A 23,873-nucleotide genomic window follows, 5' to 3' on the forward strand; every position below is an offset into this window, starting at 1 on the left:
TTTTAAAGATTTTATTTATTTATTTGACAGAGACAGAGACAGCCAGCGAGAGAGGGAACACAAACAGGGGGAGTGGGAGAGGAAGAAGCAGGCTCATAGCAGAGGAGCCTGATGCGGGGCTCGATCCCACAACGCAAGGATCGCACCCTGAGCCGAAGGCAGACGCTTAACTGCTGTGCCACCCAGGCGCCCCCCTGACCGTCCTTTTAAAATTGTACCCATTCCCTTAGTGCTCCCTCTCCGCTTCCCTGACCTTAGTTTTCTCCAGGGCTTTTATCATCATCTGATGTGCTAGAAATGTCAGCTCCACGAGAGCAGCAACAATCTATTTTGTTTTGTCTCCAGTACTTTAAACATAATAGTCAATAAGTAGGTACTCGATAAGTATTTGTTGAATAAGGGTGAAAAATATTTACTGAGGGGCTTACTCTGTACCAGGGCTTGTGCTCAGCACTTAGCATACATCTTATTTCATCCTTGTAATATCCTTATGAAGCAGGTCTCATTATTTAATCCCCCTTTTACAGATGAGAAAACTAAGGCTATTTACTGGTGGGGAACATTAAGGGAGGAGTAGATTAGAGAAATGATTAAAAGTTCAGTTTTGAATATTGAGATACCTATTGGATGTCCAATATGTAGCAGACATTCAACTAGAAATATCAAGCGGGCATTCATATATGTGAATTTGGGATTCAGGGGAAAGATGTGAACCAAAGACATACATTTAGAAGTTGCTGTTTTAAAGCTGTGGGACCAGATGAGGGGACCCTATAGAGTGAGTATAGATAGAAAATAACAGATTTAAGGATTGAGCCCTGGGTTGGCTGGTGATGATGTGGTCAGATTTCCAATGTTTGGCAGTAGGGAAGAAGAGGATCCAGCAAAAGGCAAGAGCAGCTAGTGAAGGAGGAGAAAACCAGGGGACTAATATTAGAGAAGTTGAGTGAAGAGCGTATTTCACAAAGGAAAGTAAACAGTTATGTCTAATGCTACAGAGAGGTCAAATGAGATGAAGACTGAGGACTGGCTGGTGGATTTGTCAATGGGAAGAGCTTAGAGACCTTGGTAGTGGCTGATTCAGTGAGATGGTGGAAAAAAAGCGAGATTGGGGAAGGTTCAAGAGAGAATCGGAATGGCATTCAGCTTTCTGTAAAATTTTAATGAAATTACGGAGGGCCGAGAATAGTTAAGACAGTCCTGTAAAAGAACAACGTTTGTAGGCTGCCCTACAAAACATCAATTAATCATAAAGTCATAGTCATTAAGACTGGTTTGGGTTCAGATATAAATAGAGCAAGGGAAAGAATAGAGAGTGCACGAGCATAAGGAAACTTAATTTGTGTCAGCACCAGCATTGNNTATCAGCAGGAAAAGAATGAACCAGTCAGTAAACAATAGGAGGGCAATTAGTTTTCCATATGAAAAGAAATGAATAGGGTCTATACCTCACCATAGACACAAAACCAAATCTAATGAATTAAAGATTTAAATGTTAAGAGTAGGGGCTCCCGGCTGGCTCAGTTGGTAGAGCACGCCACTCTTGATCGCGGGGTTGTGAGTTTGAGCCCCATGCTGGGCGTAAAGGTTACTTAAAAATAAAATCTTTAAGATAAATAAATAAAAATAAATGTTAACAGTAAAACATTAAATGTTTAGGGAAGAATAGAAGAAAATATTTTATGTTTTGGGACAGTACTTGATTTCTTAAATGGGGCACAAAGAGCACGAACTAGAAAAGAAAAGATCGATTTATTTGACACTGTAAATTTTTAAAACTTCTGATCATTAAGGGACACCATGGAAAAGAAATAAAAAACAAGCTACAAACTAGGTGAAGATACTTTCAACAAATTTAACCAACAAAGGAATAGTATCCAGAATTTATTTTTAAAAATTCCTACAATGCAGTTCAATAATAAAAAGGTGAGGGGCGCCTGGGTAGCGCAGTGGTTAAGCATCTGCCTTCGGCTCAGGGCATGATCCCAGCGTTCTGGGTTCGAGCCCCACATCAGGCTCCTCCACTAAGAGCCTGCTTCTTCCTCTCCCACTCCCCCTGCTGTGTTCCCCCTCTTTCGCTGGCTGTCTCTCTCTGTCAAATAAATAAATAAAATCTTTTAAAAAATAGTAATAATAATAATAAAAAGGTGAACAACCCAATAGAAAAATGGGAAACAGATATGAACAATCATTTCACGGAAGAAGAAGCGCAAAAGGCCAATAAATATACGAAGAGACATACAACCTCATCAAAATCTGGGAAATGTAAATTAAAACCACAATGAGATACCACCATTTTATACCACCATATTGGCAAAAGTTAAAAAGTCTGACAAGGTCAGGCGTTGGTGAGAATGTAAATTACTTCAACTGCTTTGGAAAAACAATTGGGCATCATCTAGTAAACTTAAAGGTATATCTATCCTACAACCTGACAATTCAGTTTTTAGATGTATACCCTAGAGAAACTCTTGCACGTGATAAATAGGAAACAAGTAAATCGTTTTCAAAGTAGCAGCATTTTATGTGATAGCAAAACCTAAAAACAACCTACCTGTTCATTGACAGGAGAATATAGCATTAAAAAAAGCAAAGCATCTTAAAAACATATATTGAATAAATCAGCAAGCTACAAAAGAATTGGTTTTATATAGCGTTCAAAGATGTGCAAAACCTTATAGTATGTCATTGTGGTTGGCTATGTACACAGTGGAACTGTAACTATAGCAGGGGAATGATAAACCCAGTATAGCTGATAGTGGTTGCCCTCTACTGGAGAGTAGGGGAAGTACACCTTGGAGAGGGCATCACGTGGAGCATCTGAAATTGAGATACCGTTGATGTTGTGGTGGTTACTGGCGTGTTCATTTCACTGGTGACCTTATGAAATATTTCTACGTGTAAAAGAATATATAAGGCATTTACATGCCTTATTTGCAGAAACAAATAATTGAAGATAAGTTATAGAAAAGCATAATTTTAAAAACAAAGGGAATTAAATTAAAAAAGGGTACAACAGGTATAAAAAACTCTTCCAAGAAATTTTGCTGTAAAGTGTTAAAGAAATGGGACAGTAACTGGAAGGGGATGGGAGACTGGGGCAAAGTGTTGACGATAAAAATGGTGATGGACCATGGATTCTCTGCTGTAGAAGGAGAGACAAAAAGGACATCTGTTGAACAAAATATAGCAAAAATCTAGTTTATAATCAAATGGAATGCCAGAGGAGACCTTAAAGATCACCTAATCAACCCCCTCTTATGCAGATACAGGAAGAGAGTCAATAAGGGGTAAAGCGAGTTGCCTGCCATTATACCATTGTTTCATGGTAGAGCTCTGACTAAACCTAGGTCCCCGATTCCTAGACGAGTATGGAGTCCATGGAAAGAGCAAGTGACATCGTGTAGGGGAAAAAAAATACTACTAGGTATGGAAGAAAAAAGAGGAGTCTAAGTTGAATCTGAGGTTTGAGCCTGGAACCTGAAAGGCAATGTAATTCATATTACAGTGGTTAAGAACTACCTGACTTGGGAGTCTGGTGGCTTCTGAACCCTGTACCAGATGAGCTGACCCTGGAGAATGTCTCTGTGTTGAGCCTCAGTTTCCTCAGCTGTAAAAAGGAAAGAATACCTATTTCACTATATTATTATATTTATAAAAGCTCTAAATACAGTGCCTGACATATCTTAAGCACTCAATAAATTATTATGGAATAATGGTTGCTGTATGAAATGAGAAAGTGGAGAGAGAACTGATTTGGTGGAGAAATAAAATGAGTTTGATTTCTCACACGTATCGTTTATTTGATTCGTATTTTACCAATTTCCAAAGGACCTGATTTGAATTTTAGACAAATGGAAGTTGAGTGCTGGTGAGACAGCCAAATGATGATTACCTGCAGGTAGCCTGAAAATGTAGGAGGTGAGTTCTGGTGATGTATCAGGGCTAGAGACGTAGGGTGATGAAGTATCAACATGGAAAGCCTATCGACATGAAAAGCCATCTCCATCTTTTGCCGGTTCGCTCTTTAAGAATGGGAATGCTGAAGAGAAGTGGTCTGAGGACCATGCTTAGGAAGAGGAAGAAGAAGCAAGAGAAAACAAATGTTTGGTCATAAAAGCAGGAGAGGAATCCAGAAATCAGGAGAGTATAAAGTTGTGGGAGACGAGGAATGAGGTGGAGGTTAACACAAATGCAGCATAAAGTTTAAAGAAGAGACAAATAGAAAAGCAGATTAAATTTGGCTGGCTCTCACGGGTGGCCTTTCAAAGAGCAGTTACAGTGAGATCACGGATGTGCAAACCAGGCTGAAAGATGTAATACGAGTATATGTGGGAAGAAAATAGAAGTAAAAATTGGCGTTTTGTCGGTTGTGGAGTATGCAAGGAAGCTAAGAATGAGGATTCTCAGTCCTTCAATCTGTGATTTCTTACGCGTCACTTTCATTATAATTTCCCATAAATACAAAACTTGGGGTTTTTTTCTTTTCTTTCTTATTTGTCTTATTTTGCAGCGGATGTGACACTCAACTCTCTGGTGTCCGAGGCATTCGTGAGGTTTTTTGTGGAGCTAGTGGGACATTATTCTTTGAGCATGACTGTCACTGAGCGTGGGGAGCGTGTATTCCAAAGGGAACCATTCCGTAAATCCCACACCTCCCGAAGTGTACGCCACTTCCTGGATCTCTTCATGGAAACGCAGATGTTTGCAGGCTTCATCCAGGACCGAGAGCTTCGGAAAAGTGGGGTGAAAGGTCAGTTTCATCATAAAGTTCTCCCCCTGTATTTAGTGAGCTCTTAAGGGTTTGAAAATAAAACTACAAGGGCTCGAAAACTGAGTTGTTTATTATGGAAAATATATATTTTAGGGCGCCTGGGTGGCACAGTCATTAAGCATCTGCCTTCGGCTCAGGGCGTGATCCCGGGATTCTGGGATCGAGCCCCACATCAGGCTTCTGTGCTGGGAGCCTGCTTCTTCCTCTCCCACTCCCCCTGCTTGTGTTCCCTCTCTTGCTGGCTGTCTCTTTCTGTCAAATAAACAAAATCTTTTTAAAAAAAAAAAGAAAATATATTTTTATGATTGTTTTAGCTATAGACGCACATTGGTAGTAAGCACAGAGTTTTATTTGAGTGCTTTTAGTAAATATTGGACAATTTCACCAACATGAGTTTTCCTTGTAGGTTTGTTTGAGGTCCGGGCCCTCCAGTATTTGGAAACAATTCCAGAGTCTGAGCCCAGTGGCATGAATAGAATTTTGCGGAGTCTTGGTGAGTTGTTGTGTTTTCTTGTTAGATAATGTGACGAAAAAACCTTTTGCAGAAAGTGTGCCTCATCACAAAACCTTTATAATCGAATCAACAACATAACCTCAAATAGGCTGACCAGAAACCATGACCGTAGTTCCAAAGTGTTTTGGAGAAAAAGAAGTCTTTCTCAGAGGTCGGGATTTTCCATCAGAGTTGTCCTTGGGTCTGTTTTCCTCAGATAACATGAGAATTTGCATATCATAATTATTAATCTTTTACTAGGTCACATCACTGGGAGAATCTCATAAAAACTGTGGATTTTTTTCCCAGAAAAGTATGCTTAGAACATACAAATTTTGGATATAATTATAGGGTATTCGTGGACCCTCCTAAAGCCCATCCATGGACTCCGGATTAAAAACACCTGGTTTAGGGGCACCCGGGTGGCTCAGTTGCTTAAGCAGCTGTCTTCGGCTCAGGTTATGATCTCAGGGTCCTGGGATGGAGCCCCATATCATGCTCCCTGCTCAGCAGGGAGTCTGCTTCTCCCTCTGCCACTCTCGCCTTCCCCCCCTCCCCACTGCTCATGCTCTCTGTCTCTCAAATCAATAAATAAAATCTTTTAAAAATAAATAAAATAAAATAAAAAATAAAAACACCTGGTTTAGGGGGCATCTGCGGCAAAAGAGGATTTCCTACGAGTCTAATTTTATACTTCAGAAAGAAACACAGATGTTTATGATTTTTCAGTTATAATAATAAACTTTTTGTTATCCTTTGTGATATTGGAGAACAGTGATGTGGTAGCCCAAAATAACAAAGAACTATATTCCATGATGTTTATATTGGTCCTTGACATATGTTCCCCCTGGTAACTAGACTTATCATAGGGATCATTTTGTAGTGTATAAAAATATCAAACCACTATGATGTACACCTCAATCTAATAGGACATTGTATGTCAATTATACTTCAATACAAAAAGAAAAGAGAAATATATGCCCCTAATTAAATTTAGGCCTTGTCTATAACTAGCTGTATGCCTTGGGCTGTTATTTCATCTTTATACCATGAAGTTAGATTAAATCAGTGGTCCTGAACTCCGACTACAATATTTTAGTCTCTGGGGAACATAAATGAAAATTTTCCCCACGCCAGGCTCCAAGAAATCTCTGGGAATCAGGCCAAGCAATTTTAACCTATAGTCAAGGTTGAAAGTCACTGGATTAGGTGATGTCTGAGTTCTGTCCTACCTCTACAGTTAGACACATGGGTTTTGTTTGTTTGGTAGTTGAACACATCACCTGCTAGCTTGACATGGCAGCTTACTCCTGGGCTGTTGTTGTTACTCCTGAATGACTAAGTTGTTAATCCCTTGCCTCAAATAATGTACAGTAAATAAAAACAAACTAATGAGAGTTCACTCTACTTCTTTCTTCCTTTAGGAAGTAAAATGAAATTTCTGCAGAAGAAATGAAATCTTTGATTGACTGTCTCCATCTTAAATAGAACAGAAAGTGCCAAAGAAAATACTTCTCCAAGAGTCAGGATGCCCTGAAGTAGCCTACGAAATCCTGGAAAGTCGAAAAGGTTACAAAGCGGGCCAGGTCCTTGGAGGAGGATTCTCCCGTTGCTGCTGTAGGAATCACTAGAGGATTGTTGGGAGAAGTCTGGAACCAATGTTCTCATTACTCTGCCTCCAGCTGGTTGATTTTTTTTCTTTCCAGTGGCCTTTTCTGTTTGATTCTTGGGCTCATTCTTTGTGTTATGTGCTTCGTCTGTGAAGGCACTTGTCTTTTACTAGGGAAANATTTGGTGTTGCATTTTAAAAAAAGAAAACAACTCAAAGATGAGCACAGTGAGAGAAATGCTGAGTTGAAGGTACCAAGGAAGCATGATAGAAGTGCAGAACATGCCCTACACCCATCATTCTCATCACTGAAATACCATGGCAGCTTGAAACCTATGGGTTGTTTGAGCTGAGCTAAGGAATACACTCATCATATATCTCCAGTTTTTGTTTTTTAGTCTAATGTTCTGTCTGGGGGAATCTCACTTAGATGGAAGCCCTATTTATTAACACTGTTAGTGAGTATCTTATACAAGTAGACACCTTGGAGGTCCTCCTCCACATCGTGTGGCACTTGAGTAGCTTGTCAACATTAAACTTTATGGGATTATAGCTAACAGGAAAATATCCTTTCAAGGGCCTGAGAACCTCCCTTTTCTTAGTGTCCCCCATGTGTCATGCGTGATGATACATGTATGTCATCTTATTCAGTCTTTAAGTCAACTTCATGAAATACTTGCATCTCCATTTTATTAATGAAGAAACTGGAATTCAGAAAGGTTAATAAGTAACTTGCCCAAAAATTATACAACAGAGCCAGAACTGAAGCCAGGACTGTCCACTCATGAGAACAGAGAAAGTTGGTTAGTCCTGCAGATGGGAATTTGAGCTCTGTGGGATTATAGCTATTAAAGTTTTCTTTTAAGCTGAAGGGTACCAGACCCAATTTTCAGCTCTGAGGACAAGGGACTTCAAACTATTGGTGCCTAGATGAGACTCTTTTTTGGTTCCCCTAGAATTGTTGGACTTTTTTGCCCTAATTAAATTGGACTCAGACTATGAACATTCCTTGGGCCCTCACTATATAATCACCCTGACCCTTAGTATCTAAAATAGTAGTAGTGATTAGGAGGAACTTATCAGTGATGGTGTAATTTTCATTGATAAATGTTATAGCAGATGTCAGTTTGTTTTCTTCAATTCCNTGATGGTTTTAACTGGCGTAAAAATATTTATTCGAACTTAACAAAACCTTGTAAGTTGTATTATGATACAGTTTATTGAGTTGTACAGTATTGTCATTACAACCCATTCAAGTGTGTGTGAATGAATCTGAAGCAGACCCCATTGAAGACCGGTGCTACATAGTTCTTAGGGGTCTAGAAAATAGAACTGAGCCTATGTCTTGTTAAAAAAAAAAATGTTTATTAAGCATCTTACCCCAGTGGGGCTTTTACCAGACATCTCTCCATTTGCCACTCCAACCCTGAGGGAAGAATTAGTACTTGGGAATTGTTTATAAAACGGGGGTAGGAGGTCCTACGGTGGTGAATCCTGACCGTCCCTCTGTGAGGAGACCTTTGCTTCAGGGATGGGGGGGGGGGGGGTCTTATTTTATCCCCGTGACCTGAAGCTGCTTCCTTTTCTTAGGTCTATTTTATTTTGTTTTTGTAAAGTATTGTGAGTTCTGGACATATTTGTAAAAGAGTTGCTCAAGATTTGTATAAAATGTTGTTTACAGATCTTTCAATGAATAAACACAAAAATCCATGGATCTCGGAGAATTTTAAATAAAGTTGCTTAAGATGTAAAGATCTTCTACTTCGCTTAAATCTATCACTAGCACATTTATCTAATGATAATGTTAAAAGACAATCCGAATCAATGGTAGACTAACCCAACTTAATAACCGTGGCCAAAGTTTCCAGGCTGTTGGCAGACAAAGCCTGGGTCTAGGTCGCATACACCGGCAGGGTATGTAGTCCGACTACCTTATTTGGTCTTGGGCCGCTTAGTGAAAGGGAGCTGGGGACACAGACCAGAGCCGGCGCCCCGGCAGCAGCAGGAGTGGTTGGGAGGCAGCGAGGAACACTGATCTATTTCCGGGAGTCCTAAAGGCAAATGAGTGGGCTTTATTTACGCCCCGAAGGCAAAATGACAGGATTTTGTTGAAGCTGGAGTTGGTGGGCAGTTTTTAATTTCACCATGGAGGAAAAGATCGGGTTCCTTTTGTTACGGAGACCCTAAAGCTTCGCAATTTTAACTGGCGACTTGCGCCGACTTCCAGAATCTGAAATAACTGCATTTATCCAATGCAAGTGTTCTCAGAACTAAGAATAGTGGGGGGTACAGCAAGTAGCGCAAGGGGAGAGAAAAACCGCCATAAAGAGTAAAGTTAAGGGTTGTAGGTGAAAGGTTAGGTGAGTGGGAAACCAGAATCTCTCTCCCTGTCAAATCCTGCTGCCAGTTTTCTCCAAGAGTTTTAGAGCATTGCCCTTCTAGATACCAGCTTCCTGCTGGGAACTAAAAGTCCCAATTCCCCTCCGAATTGCTCCCGGGCGGAGGCAAAAAAGCGGAGCACATTGAGGGATAGGAAATGGAGACGTTTCCCTGATTCGGGGAACACGCGACGTGACGTCACGTCCGACCAAAACAAAATGGCCGGGCACTTCCTAGTAGCTCGGCGAGGGCGCCTTCAGAATTGACAACTGAGCATGCGCCAGAGCCAATGCGCAAGCGGCGTATAATTACATCAGTGCGAACGCAGGCGTAATGAAATGGGCCTGAGTCTGCGCAGACTCAAAATTTAGGGAAGCCTGAGAATGGCGGGCACAGGCTTAGTTGCTGGAGAGGTTGTGGTAGATGCGCTGCCGTATTTTGACCAAGGTTACGAAGCGCCCGGTGTGCGGGAAGCGGTGAGTTCGGGCCGGGTAGCTGACTCAGCGCTCTCGGGCTCTTAGTGCTGGAAGAAGCACCTTACAAGTTGCTACCCTGACCCCTGTTCTCGTTCCTAGGCTGCGGCGCTGGTGGAGGAGGAAACTCGCCGATACCGACCTACCAAGAACTACCTGAGTTACCTGACAGCCCCGGATTATTCAGCATTTGAAGTAAGTGTGATGTCTTGAGGCCACCGTATGAGCCAGGATCCTGTGAATCTTTATTTTGGATTGAGAGTCTTAGCCACGTAAAAAATGTATTCTAAATTCTGGCTTTAACTATTTTTTGCTTAGCTACTTGTTACTGTATTGTGTAGGTGTTACCGGTCCATTGAAAACAGCTAGGTAAGCCTTCTCCGGCGTTCTTTTTCTGAGACCCACTGAAGGACATTTTGGGGCTTCGCGAACTACCTATCAGTGCAAAAATTAGGTAAACGTTTTTCAGCGATCGGCTGCTTGCGTAAATTCTCAAAGGCATCCTCTACTCTCTAAGGTCTACTCTAAAACAAGTGGTGAGGAATTTTTAATATATATGAGCCTAGGCTCCTGAGAACCGCTGGAGGGCGGCATTTGTATCACAGCCTAGATATTTACCGAAGGTATGTGGATGACTGAAGTGACAAACCATTTATAAGTAAAATGCTAGTTAAATATTTAGCCTGGAAGTGCACCCAAGATACTACTTAGGGTGTAATCAGCTAAATGAAATGTAAAATATCATCTCTAAATTAATAGGCATTTTAGTATTTGGGTTTTTTTCCCATTACAAGTATTTAATGAAAGAATTCTGTTACTAAAACGCAGTATTTATATTGAAGTAACATGAAAAGAAATGTCGGTTAAGTTTTAAATAGGAGGAAGATGTTCCTAGGATATGTCGTTTTCCCATACGTTTGCTAAATGTTACTCAGATATAAATGGTACCACATTAAGAAGTAAGTACAGTAATGTTTCCTGACCAGATTGGCTCCCGAAAATTTCAGATAACCACTCAGTCACAAACTTTTAAATATTTGAACCAGTTTTCCTTTTAGCTCTCTTAAATACAACATATGCCTCCTATCTTTATAATTGATCATTTAACCCTTTTTCAAAATAGGAATTGGTAGTGTCCTGGGCTCACCATCTCAGTCTGGAAAACAGCCCTGTGAACTATATAACTATATGTTTATTATCCTAATTTTTTAAATGGGAAAACTGCAGCTTAGAGAAGCTAATTTGCCCAAGACCTTAACCACTCCTCAAATTGCTTTTGAAACTTCTTTTCCATTAATTCATTTAACTATTCTAGCCAGGAATTGGGGGACGGTCTTAACTTTTTAGTCTAATTGTTAATATAGTTGAAACCATCAGAAGATTGAAATTACACAGGTTAACTGAAATACTACTGTAAATGAATACTTAAGCAGTTCTTTATACTCAGGCCAGGAAATGTGCAGAACAGAAATGGAATAGATTATTGACCAAAACTTGAACCTAAAGAAGTAGAGCTTTATCATGTATTTTTTTACTTTTTTTTTTTTTTCACTTTTTTACCATGTATTTTTTTAAATCGTACAATTGTGGGGCACCTGGGTGACTCAGTCCATTGAGCCTCTGCCTTTGGCTCAGGTCATGGTCCCAGGGTCCTGGGATCAAGCCCTGCATTGGGCTTCCTGCTCAGTGGGGAGCCTGTTGCTCCCTCTCCCTCTGCCTGCTGCTCCCCTTGCTTGTGTGCTCTTCCTCTCTCTCAAATAGATAAATAAAATCTTTAAAAAAAATAATAAATCATGCAATTGTTAGAGCAGATAGCAGAACCAGTTTCTTTCGCCCCTTCCCCATTTCTCATTCTTTGCAAAGAGTGAGGTGTGAAAAGCCCTAAAGCAGATTATTTTATGTCCAAGTCCTCTCCTCCCTTCCCCCACCCCCGGTGAATACTTAGATCCATGGTCCTCAACGCTGGCTTCACTATACAGTCAACTGCTGAGTTAAAAACAAGTTATAATCATGTCCAGTCTCCACCTCAGAACAATTAAATGGGAATGGGAGAGAGGGGTAAGATGTGGCTGGGAATGAAATTGTTTTCAAAGCTTCCAGTTGATTTTTATGTGCTGCTGGGACTGAAAGCCACTATCTAGGAATAATGCTTTTCTCTGTGGGTCTTTTTATATATGAGGTGTGTGTGTTCTGATCCTTGAGAGCATTTAACCCAGAGAAGACTTGGTGGGAAGGGAAAATGATCCATTTTATTTTATCTTTTTAGTTTTTTTGGAAATGATCCATTTTAATGGGTAGCTAAAGAAATATTTAAGTAGGTTAGATTCATTATTTGGTGCAATTGCAAAGTGCAATTATTAATTGCAATTTGTCAATATGATTTTGGAAATCATTCTTTCCCCCAATTAGACCGACATAATGAGAAATGAATTTGAAAGACTGGCTGCTCGACAACCAATAGAATTACTCAGTATGAAACGGTAAGTTGTATTTCTGGTTTTAGCTGGACCCAAATCATTGTTTAATTTTAAGTCACTAGTAAAACTGCTATAGCTTTTAAAATGTGGAAAAGAAAAAATTCTTGTCTGATTTTTATGTTTATGTTTCTTCATATAATAGTGGTTCCTATAATCCTTGTTAATGTCCAGATATATTCTTTGTACTATTATTTGAAAAGACAGAATAGGAGTGCCTGGGTGGCTCAGTTGGTTAAGCATCCCACTCTTGATTTTGGCTCAGGTCATGATCTCAGAGTTGTGAGATTAGTTCCCTGCTTGAGACTCCACGCTGAGTGTGAAGCTTGCCTAAGAGTCTCCCTTTCCCTCTCCCTCTGCCCTCCCTGCCCCCTCCCCCACTGACACAAGTATGTGCCCTCTCTTTAAAAACAAAAACAAAAATGCAAAATATTGTAAAATCCAACAACAGGAATGGTAATTGTAATGAAGTTCATGTTTTTAAGAATTTTCAAGGAGGGGCGCCTGGGTGCCATAGTCGGTTGAGCATCTGACTCTTGGTTTTGACTTGGATCGTGATCTTGGGATGATGAGATCGAGCCCTGCTCGTGCTCACTCGGTCCCTCTCTCAAATAAATAAATAAATCTCAAAAAAAGAAGAAAAAGCATCTTCAAGGAAATGTTCCTGATTAGACATCTTGTTCTTCACTGATCACCTGTCTAGCTGAAACCATGTTATGGTTTACAATGATCCCTGATTCACTCTGACACAGAACATTAGTAAACACAGAGTACCCGGATAGTTTGGCTTTGGTTCCACTGTCTTCCCTTCTGTGCCTCTTTACTACAAAACTACTTCTCTCTCAAGGAAAAAAACCCAAACATCCTTGTTACTTTCTCTAAAATGGAGAATTCAATTCCTTAACAAATCTGAGTTCCCTTTCAACTTCAAGATAACTATGGAATTATGAGAACCACTAAGTAGTCCGTCAGAGCAGAGTCCTTTGAGACAGGACCACATTCACAGTAGGTCTGTCCTCTCAGCAGATGTAATAGAAGAGGGATTTGAGTCTGTAGACCCAGAGGACCATCTTTCTTGTGCTCCATTTCCTGTCTAGCCTGAGTGATAAAGGCAGGAGAAGAAGTTCCAGGATTCCTCAGTTCTTCATTTCCAGGTGCTTCTGCTCTGTAGATATTCATGACAGTAACTCCTTTATGGCGGTATGTCTCACAGCAGAAGTAATGACCCACTAAGCAGTGGATCATGGAGGAAACTTAGTTCTCACAGCACTTTTTTAAGGAAATAGAATAGAAAATATTGGAATATACTGCATGTAAAGGTGACTATTGTTTTGTGAAACTTCTTTTTTTAAGATCTTATTTATTTGTCAGAGAGAGCGCGCACTCAAGCAGGGGGAGCAGCAGGCACAGGGAGAAGCAGACTCCCTGCCGAGGAAGGAGCCTATTGTGGGACTGGATCCCAGGACCCTGGGATCATGACCTGAGTCGAAGGCAGACTGTTAACTGACTGAGCCACCCAGGCGTCCCTGTTGTATGGAACTTTTTTTGAGCTATGTGTATTTGTGTACTGGATCACAGATATTTCTTACCGTGGGCTATAATCAGAAGTTTGAAAACTGCCATGTTTATGGTGTATGTGTAAAGCTTTTTTTTTTTTTTTTTTAAACAAAGTGGTTTGTCACTTTTTTTTTTTTTTTTTTTAAGAGAGAGAGAGAGAATCTTCAGCAAGCTCCACGCCCGGTGTGGAGCCTGACACGGGGAATCAGGGAATTGATCTCACAACCCTGAGATCATAACCTGAGCCAAAATCAAGAGTTGGATGCTTAACCAACCAAGCCACCCAGGTGCCCCTGGTTTATCACTTCTTGATCCCAGTTGCATACCCCTCAGTTGTTCATAGGAATAATGTGGAGTTTTTACAGTATCTAGTCAAAATATTAAAATGGAAATTAAAACTTAGTTTGTAGTAACTCATAGATAATCAGCTGAGATTTATGAAGAGTATACTTACTGGCTATATCAGCAGTGTTGAAGGACTGTGTAGTGTGAAGAGAGAGAATAGAGTGAGGTCCAAATGCAAAGAATTATTTTATCCCTTACCATTTTTTTCTCTAGAATGGCGTGGGTGTGTGGATGGGATGTTGGGTGAATGTAAGTGTGTTTTGCAAAAATGATAGCATAGGTTTTTTTGTATCCTACTATTTTCTCCTAATATATCACAAACATGTTAGTGTTTTAAGTAGTCAGTAGCATCATTCAGTAGCTAATTTAACAGTCCTTTATATGAATATGCTATAGTTTATTGAATCAGTTCACATTGAAATAATTTTTTGTTACTGTATATAATGGTATTGAATCTTATTCGTAAATGAATTGTTTCCTAGGATACATAGGTTATTATTGTGCAGTCTGATCTGATCTTCAGTCTTCCATGGATTTTACATTGTGCATAACCCTGTGAGGCATTCTGTTGGAGAAGGAAAGATTTAGGGGAATATGTAGTTTCATTTTATTTTTGTTTAATTTCAGATACGAACTTCCAGCCCCTTCCTCGGGTCAGAAAAATGACATTACTGCGTGGCAAGAATGTGTAAACAATTCTATGGCCCAGTTAGAGCATCAGGCGGTTCGAATTGAGAATCTGGAACTAATGTCACAGCATGGATGCAATGCCTGGAAAGTATATAATGAGTAAGAAGCTTTTTGTTCTTCTTAAACCCATCCCACCCACAGCTTTGGTATTTTTTTTTTTTTAAATATGGGAATGGGTGCCTGGGTGGCTCAGTCAGTTAAGCATCTTGACTCTTGATTTCAGCTCAGGGTCATGGGATCAACCCCCATGTCAGTCTCCATGCTCAGCATGGAGTCTGCTTGAAGATTCTCTTCCTCTACCCTTGTGCCTACTTGCTCAGTCACACACGCACTCTCTCTCTCAAATAAATAAATCTTTAAAAAAAAATGTGGGAATTGAGATAAAAATAGTATAGTGGGCTTTCATTTGGGATCATGTCCTAGAACTACTAAACCTATATGAAAAGCCATTGCTTTGGGACCCACCTCCAAGGGTACAGAGGGGACCTAAACCTAAATACATTTGTTGTATAATATTGTAATTAAGTGAGTTCTGAGGTCTGATTGACAAATCACAACATGGTGGAATGTAATCCTTAATGTGGGGGATTGCTCATACAGTCGATTCTTATTAGTTGCATGTTATGTTCTGTAAAGTGCCCTTGAATACTGAATTAGCAAATATTGTACCATTTTTCTTGGTGGAAATAATGTATGTGTATATACACATCTTATATAGACTATAACTTTAAATCCTAAAGACAGCTCTTCCTGGCAGATTCTATTATCTTCATTTTGTAAATGGAAAAACAAAGTTCAGAAGTGTTAAGTAATTTGGCAGAGTTGGAAATTAAATTGCATCCTTTGGTCATCTCTGTATGAGACCTGAAGCAATAAGTCAGAGTGCCCCTTGTTCCGCTCCAGCTGAGAATCTACGCATCCAACAGCTTAGAGTTTGCACTGCTCTGCGCATGCTGTGAGTGATCTCAGAATGCCGCAAGTGTTGATTTTGGGTCACAAATACATTTGAGTGAGTAGGTAAGATCACAAGTACAGAATCTGCAAATCATGAGAATCGACTGTACGTAGGGAATTAACATGGGAAGCAAGGTGCCCACACAAGCCACTGAGCTCCTCTTTCTGTTCCATGTAACTAGCTTTAGGTTCTGTTATCTATCTAGGGCTCGGTTTTCTTTGTTGTAAAATTTGGTGGTTAGATGATGTCTGTGATGCCTTTGAGCCCTAAAATCCCCTGAGTCTGTATCAACAGTTTAATAGTTTAAGGAGTTTAACAGTTAAAGGAGAAAAAGCCATTGAACCTCATGACACTGCATCAAACTATTTGCTAGAGTATGTTTCCTGGAATAATAAAGCAAAATCACAAAGTGATAAATATCTTTTCTCAATTTTTCAGAAATATATTTTAAATTTCTTTGGCCATGTAGGGATCCAGGGGCAAAATCCAGAATTTGAGAAACTACAGCATAAACATTTCCATTACTTTTGTGAATATGTTGCAAGGGAGATAAAGGAAAAATGGGGTTGGGAGGATTAAGAAACAGATTAATCAAAAAAAAGTCTGTTAAAAAAAAAAAGGTCCATATTTTACAAAGTGGAAAAATCTGATCTTTGTCCTCAGGAAGCTCTATTCAGTTGAGGAGACAAGATATCTCTACACCAGATAACCAGTAGTCTATTTTTAGCACTACGGGGGCACGTGCTATATTGTGTGCTGTGCTCCATAAACTACAGACATCCACAGAAGGGATGTTAAGAATTAAGGTCACCAAAAAAAAAGAATTTAAAAAATGGTGAGATTTGGGGGCACCTTGGTGGCTCAGTTGTTAGGCACCTGACTTTGATTTTGGCTCAGGTCGTGATCTCAGGGTACTGAAATTGAGTCCCATCTCGGGCTCTTTGCTCAGCAGGGAGTCTGCTTGAGATTCTTTCTTTCCCTCTCCCTCTGCCCCTCTCCCCCCATGCTCTCTTTCTGTAAAATTAAATAAATCTTCCAAAAAAAAAAAAAATGGTGGACTTTGGACATTTAGAAGAGAGAGAGAACACTCCCAAGAAGGGAAGAGAGCATAGATGGCAGGGGGAAAAAATAATACATTGAAGAAAACATTGCTTTCAACTTGCCTAGAAATCTTTAATAATTTCCCATTTGTTGCAAGGTAAAGTCCAAACTATTTAACATGGTATTCAAGGCAAAAGGCTGTGTATCTCAGTGGTAGACTTTCACTCTAGCCAGAGGAATCCTCTCTCTTGCGATGATCATAACTCTGACCCTGGGCCTTTACTCATGCCTCGCCGCCTCCTAGAATGCCTTTACCTAGTCTACCCAAATTCAGTTTATGTAAGGCTCTACTCTCAGCCACTTCTTTGTCTTCCCATCTTATTAAAGTAAGTTTTCTTTCCTTGTGAAAAGATTTGAGGGCATCAAACATGCTGGGGAGAGAGCTTTTAGCTCTAAGTAGGTCTTGGTTCAAAATTTTTTTCATAATTCAGAGAATTATGTACTTGCAATTAAAGGGAAACCTTCGAGGTCAGCCCTTGTTTTTAAGGATAAACAGGCTTAGCCTCGTTTATGTCAAGTGAGTCATTCAAGGACACACAGCTTTTTAGGGCAGAGCTGGGACTAGAACCCAAGTCTTCTGACTCCCATGATGCAGTGCTGTAAGTTTTAATAAAAATATGTTCACAGTGCTTGAGGAGGGACCTGTATATGGGCATACCTCATTTTATTACACTTTGCTGTATTACATTTTTTACAGATTGAAAGTTTGTGGCAGCCTTGCCTCAGCAAGTCTGTTGGCACCATTTTCCAGTGGCATTTGGTCACTTCCTATCTCTGTCACATCTTAGTAATTCAGTATTTAAAACTTTTCCATTATATTTGTTACAGTGATCTGTGATCAGTGATTATGACTCACTGAAAACTCAGAACAGTGGTCAGCAGTTTTTAATTATAAAGTATTTTTTAATTAAGGCAAGTACTTTTTTTTTTAACACATAATGCTGTTACACACTTAAAAGACTACGGTATAGTATAAACAACTTGTATATGTACTGGAGAACAAATTCATTTGATTTGCTTTATTGCTATACTTGCTCTATTACATGGTCCGAAACCAAACCCACAGTATCTCTGAGGTATGCTTGTACTCATGGAGGACGAAAGAAAGGAGAAGACAAGAATAAACTGGGCTTTCAGGAAGAGGTCATTCAAAGGGAAACTTCCTATTAAAGGTCAGAGGTCAGAACTAGAGTACCAAGCTTACTGGTCCTCAGGAGCGTGGAGTGATCTTAGAAATCAAGGAAAGGGGGATGAGCTTTAGATAAGCCTGGAGAGACACAGCTGTTTGAAGACTGAATCTTCAGAGAATTGCAGTTAGTGAGAAAAAAATCAGTCAATAGAGATAGAAGAATAACTTAGGAGAAAAGCAAAATACTGAATCATGAAAGCCAGGAAACGATAGTGGGTCTAGAATAGTAAGGCCGATGTGGTTGAAATGGACCCTAAAGGTGATTCTCTACTGCCTTAAGAGGAAATTGATATGGTTGTGAGAATTACATCTCAGTAAAGCTGTTATTTAAGGGCGGGGAAGGGTGGCCTCTACCCTTGAATCACTTCTCTAATAACAGTAATAACATGGCACTCCTGTTCTGCTCAACTTTTCCCCTGTGCCAGTGAGGGCCAGCTTGCACTGGAATCACAGTCTCCAGCCTTCCAGTTTTCTCTTCTCTCTCTGTTAGCAGTAGACAGGAGGGGAGAATGGCAGGATAAATGTAGGTACAGAAATATGGAGATAATAAGGGATTTGAATAAATGCACTCATATCAGTTATTTTCCATGTTCTCCATGAAAAGTATGACAGTTTAAGAAGAGACCTAGGTACAGGAAGTCAGAGTGTCAGTAAACTGGTTGGTCTTGAGAGGTTAAAAGACCTGAAATGGAATTGAATCTGACATTCACCTGTGTTATCTTGACCAAGTCACTTAATTTTGCTAAGCTTTTAATGTCCTTGTATGTAAAAGAGGGGTAATCATTCCTACCTCAAAGAATTCTTAGGAGAATTAAAGTAGCTAATATGCATAGAGTGTCTCACGTGGTATTTGGCACAGAGCCCAATAGCAGAAGAACTGGAACTTGTATCAACTAGATAGCTCACTTTTAGTTGGTATTATTAAATTTTAATGAATATTAATCTGATTTTCCTCTTTTCCTTCCTTAGAAATCTAGTTCATATGATTGAACATGCACAGAAAGAGCTCCAGAAGTTAAGGTAAGTTGTTTTTTCCTCTTATTTTATTTTAAAGTAATCTCTACATCCAGTGTGGGGCTTGAATTCACAACCCCAAGATCAAGAGTCACAGGTTCTTCTGACTGAGCCAGCCAGGCGCCCCTATTTTCCTCTTATTTTATAGTAAAGTTTAGGTGAATCCTCATAAACAGAACGAGAAGAGAGAGGAACCAATGGGCTGTCGTCATATGAGAGTAATACTTGATGATCCACTCTCTCCAGCATCCAGTGCTGGGTTTGCCCTGCTGGAGAGGAGGACAAATAGACTTCGTGTCTGGCAGCATCTCTACCAGGTCGTTTGCAGTTTGCAGATCTGCAGACATTGAAAAGGCACTTTTAGGAGAAAATGTTGCAGAACAACATGTATAATCTGATTTATGTGAAAAAAATTCATCTCGGGGTACCTGGCTGACTCAGTCAGTAGAGCATGCAACTCTTGATCTTGGGGTGAGCTTGAGCCCCACATTGGGCATAGAGATTACTTAAAAAAATTAATCTCGGGGTGCCTGGGTGGCACAGCGGTTAAGTGTCTGCCTTCGGCTCAGGGCGTGATCCCGGCGTTGTGGGATCGAGCCCCACATCAGGCTCCTCCGCTGGAAGCCTGCTTCTTCCTCTCCCACTCCCCCTGCTTGTGTTCCCTCTCTCGCTGGCTGTCTCTATCTCTGTCAAATAAATAAATAAAATCTTTAAAAAAAAAAATTAATCTCTACTTGCACATACACATATAGGAAGGAGTTTGGGAAAACACCCACCAAAAACTGAACAGTAATTAGAAGGGGAAGCACACGGGAGGAGGGACTTCTGCTTTTTAATCTCTGTGTGTGCATATATGTGTATGTGTTTAATTTTTCATGGTGAGCTTGCTTTATGAAATTTGTCATTGAAAAATAGAAGAAAGTTAATTCCTGGAATTAGTCTATTACTGTATACATCTGTTCTTCTCAAGGGATTAAAGATATATTACGTTGATTGTAGATTTTGCTGTTGATTTCAGTGTTATGTTAAAATGTAGGTGGGTTGTATAAATAATTTTTTACAGGAAACATATTCAAGATTTGAACTGGCAGCGGAAGAACATGCAGCTCACAGCTGGATCTAAATTAAGGGAAATGGAGTCAACGTGAGTATCTTCACTTCCATCATCTTTTAAATCACTTAGCACATTTTAAGATCAGGATTTAACAGTATGATTCAACAGTATTCAAAAGGGATGCCACAAGTGTCACAGAAATGCTGTTTTCTGAATCCTGCTCTTCACTGCCTCTGCCTGTCTCTGATGTGTGGGCCTGGAAGGCAGTGAGAATGACGGAACCACTGTCACTGAATTCTGGTCTCAGAACCTGTGTTCAGTTCAGTATTTCTGCTCTGAATAGGATTCTACTTACACTCTCCGTTTAAAAGGAAAAAAATTATCTATTTTTTAACTCGTGAGGGAGGGAGATTTCATACTTTGATCATTTGCATCTCAAGTTTTTTTCCTTTGTTTATATATTTTACTTTTAAAATGTTCTTCAGGGGCGCCTGGGTGGCTGTCGGTCACGCGTCTGCCTTCCGCTCAGGTCATGATCTCAGGGTCCTGGGATTGAGTCCCGCGTCGGGCTCCCTGCTCAGAGGGGAGTCTGCTCCCTCTGCCCCTCCCCCCATGCTCTCTCTCACTCTCTCAAATAAATACAAATCTTTAAAAGAAAAAAAATGTTCTTCATATACATAGATAAGTTTATATGAATCCGTATAATCATGAACTTTGTATCAGTTCTCTTTTTTGCTTTGCTATTTCCCTTCTTCCTCCCCCACATCTTTCTCCTTGTTCCACCTTCTCCACCTCCATGTATTCCACGTGAATCAGTCTATTCATCTTTTCACATTTTTCTTCAAGCTAATATAATCTCCCAAATATACATGAGTATTTCTTTTCATTTGTCCTGATTTTTCAGGGGAAAGGGGAAGGCTGCTTAGATCTGTGGAATTTTCTCTTGTTCTAGAAATTTCTCCACCATTTTTAACTATTGCCTCTGCCCTGTTTTTTTCTCCTTTTATGTTAATCCCATTAAATGTAACCTTCCATCACCTCATCCAATCTCCAACTATTTCTAATTTGGTTTTTTAAATTTTTTTAATTTGAAATAATGGTAGATTCACATTAACTTATAATACAGCTAGAATCTTTTTTTAAGATTTTATTTATTTATTTTAGTGAGAGCTCGAGCAGGGAGAGGGAGAGGGAGAGAATCTTAAGCAGACTCAGCATGGAGCCTGGCGCGGGGCTCAATCTCATGACTCTGAGGTCATGACCTGAGCCAAAAGCGGATCCTTAACCGACTGAGCCACCCAGGCACCCAGTACATCTAGAATCCTATGTGCCCTTCACACCCTTCCCCTGATTGTGCCTGTTTTTTAAAATGGAAAGTTAGAAGTGAAGGTTCACATTATGACCCTGGCTGAAAACGTGTATATGGTAAAATATTCTAAGAGAAATTTTATATTGAGTAATTTTACTTTTTTTTTTCTTTTTTTTTTTTTTACTTTTCTAGTTGGGTATCCCTGGTCAGTAAGAATTATGAGATTGAAAGGACTATTGTGCAATTAGAAAATGAAATCTTTCAAATGAAACAACAGCATGGAGAGGCAAACAAAGAAAACATCCGGCAGGACTTCTAAAAAGACAGATGAACTTGGTGGGGAGAAAGGAAGGCAAGCTGGACTTTCACAGAAGATGAGACATCTGAACTGTGAGGGAGAACAGCATCTTAAGGAAATCATCAGTGGTTAAATGTTTATTGTAGACTGTGGACTGTTATATTTGTACATTTTAGCTTTAAAATAAAAACTTTCAGCGTGGTGGGTTTTTTTTTTCTTCTGCCATTTAAAAAAAACTAGGCTTTCAAAAGTATGAAATTAGAATAATATTATATCATAGAATTAATGTTGAACCACTAGAATATATTTTGTATCCAAAAGATCTTTATCGAAAGTTTTTAACATGTACAAGAAAGTTGGAAACTTTTGGTTTATGTATTTCCAAATAAAGGGGTATTTCTAAACAAATTTTTTGGATTACCAAGCAAGACTTCCAAAATACAATGGCTCCATCTCTGTTATCCATTATCATCACCATCATACATAACCGTTTCATAAAGCTTAATATGTGCTGACCCCTGTTCTAAGCACGCTAGGTAGATGAACTAAACTTAGAGGAATAAAAAGTCATTTGATCCCACAAAAACCTTGGTAATGTAGGTACTGTTGTTCCCATGCACAGACTTGTAACTTGTTGAAGTTGCATAGCTAGAAAGTCATCCAGGTGTTCAGTAGTGTAGCACCAGAGTTGTGTTCTAACCCTCTATTTGTCAGGAATTAACAAGTGTAAAAGATTACTGCCCCATTCAGAAAAATATTTGCAGTCTCCTGTAATCTTTGTGCTCTCACTTTGTGCTCTTTGGGTTCCAGGTTTTCCTTATCCCAAGTCTAGCTGTAATGCAGTTAACTTTATGATTATGAAATAAAAACTATACAACAATGAAACCCATTATTGCAGGAGGGAGTAAGATGGAGTGTTAAAACAATGTTACTCCAAGTTTTTAATGGAGGAGAGAGAATACCACCCTTGGGAGCAGAGGGTTCCTGGTTTAAGGTCGTAACTTGCCATGAGCACCAAGTATTGCAATCTTTTATTTTTTAAGTTTTTATTTTACTTACTTTACTTAAGTAATCTCTGCACCCAGCATGGGGCTTGAACTCATAACCGCAAGATCGAGAGTTGTGTGCTCTTCTGACTGAGCCAGCCAGGTGTCCCCGAAATCTTTTAAATTTTTTTTAATGATATTATTGCCCCATGGGAGGATTCATTCCACTATTGCCTAATCCGATTTGCTGCACCTTCTACTCAGCCCCAAGAACTTGTATCTTCTGTTCCCTGCCTGAGAGACTAGACTTAAGGTAATCCCTGCCCTTTGCCACACTCCTCTCTCCAGTGATACTCCCTTAAATTCCCCTCACTCTTTTGCTGTTTGGCTAGTAAATCCCAGTCTGGTGAGTGACCAGCATGCAGGGTTTGCATGTTTCCTTGGCCAAGGTGAGCTCAGTGGTCCTGGTTCAGAGGGAGTTCACTCTAGAAAGCAGTGGCTCGCATCAATGGCAAATCGCTAAATTGAGATTGAGCGTTCTCTTTCTTTAGACTGGTCATACTCCTAAACTTTGTCCCATTAGTGGAGATTCCTCTTGTTCGTAAATAACTTTGTAGAGCTCGAGGATGACCCCAACAAAGCTAAGAGAAAAGAAGTCTGCAGGACATTGGAGAAACTGCAGCAAGTTAACTAGCCCCACCGCTGGGTTGATCTGTGAGCCAGTAAACTGCCTATTTTGCAAGTCAATTTGAGTTGGATTTTGTGTCACAACAGAAACCATCCTAACTTAAGGCCCTCAAGATAAAAGACCCAGGTATTTTTTTCCTGGAGGTATGTAACATATGCAGCAAAACACTTGAATTTTACAATGTTTATCTTACAGTATACAACATAGATTGCAGTTTTCTTCTGTTGTCATCCTACGAGGGAAAATACTGAGCAGAGATAAGCATGAAATAGTTACCCTTCTCTATCAACTTCAAGAGAAACTGAGTTTCCTAGCCCATATGAAAGAAGTCTTTCAGGTACCATCAAGTTCACTGGCATGTTCGTAAGTTCTCAAATATTTTAATCTCCGGGGTGTCTGGTTGGCTCAGTCGGTAGAGCATGTGACTCTTGATCTCAGGATTATAAATTGAGCCCCATGTTAGGTGTAGAGATAACTTAAAAATA

At 39.8% G+C, this 23,873-nt stretch overlaps 2 protein-coding genes across 2 annotated transcripts in view; both read left to right on the forward strand.

Moving 5' to 3' along the window:
* Nucleotides 1-8,628, forward strand: part of DENND2C (DENN domain containing 2C) — a 79,872-nt gene extending 71,244 nt beyond the window's left edge. Inside the window, 3 exon segments of the mRNA XM_040626875.1 lie at nt 4,514-4,753; nt 5,181-5,267; nt 6,692-8,628. Of these exon segments, the coding sequence (XP_040482809.1) occupies nt 4,514-4,753; nt 5,181-5,267; nt 6,692-6,723 (359 nt within the window). The 3' untranslated portion in view covers nt 6,724-8,628.
* A 943-nt stretch (nt 8,629-9,571) lies between these two features.
* Nucleotides 9,572-21,915, forward strand: BCAS2 (BCAS2 pre-mRNA processing factor). The gene is made up of 7 exons (XM_008697749.2): nt 9,572-9,731; nt 9,831-9,923; nt 12,138-12,208; nt 14,732-14,893; nt 19,009-19,059; nt 20,117-20,197; nt 21,609-21,915. The coding sequence occupies exons 1-7, from the start codon at nt 9,639-9,641 to the stop codon at nt 21,733-21,735; spliced, it is 678 nt and encodes a 225-aa protein (XP_008695971.1). The 5' UTR covers nt 9,572-9,638; the 3' UTR covers nt 21,736-21,915.
* The last annotated feature ends 1,958 nt before the right edge of the window (nt 21,916-23,873 follow it).

Source organism: Ursus maritimus, unplaced genomic scaffold (assembly GCF_017311325.1).
Source record: "Ursus maritimus isolate PB19 unplaced genomic scaffold, ASM1731132v1 scaffold_12, whole genome shotgun sequence".
Taxonomy (NCBI): domain Eukaryota; kingdom Metazoa; phylum Chordata; class Mammalia; order Carnivora; family Ursidae; genus Ursus; species Ursus maritimus.

What these genes read in the sequence shown, in the direction of transcription:
- BCAS2 (XM_008697749.2), top strand. Translation starts at nt 9,639, where the DNA reads ATGGCGGGCACAGGCTTAGTTGCTGGAGAGGTTGTGGTAGATGCGCTG. An exon ending in CGGATTATTCAGCATTTGAA is followed by an intron (nt 9,924 to 12,137) that starts GTAAGTGTGATG and finishes TCCCCCAATTAG; the next exon opens with ACCGACATAATGAGAAATGA. An exon ending in AAAGAGCTCCAGAAGTTAAG is followed by an intron (nt 19,060 to 20,116) that starts GTAAGTTGTTTT and finishes AATTTTTTACAG; the next exon opens with GAAACATATTCAAGATTTGA.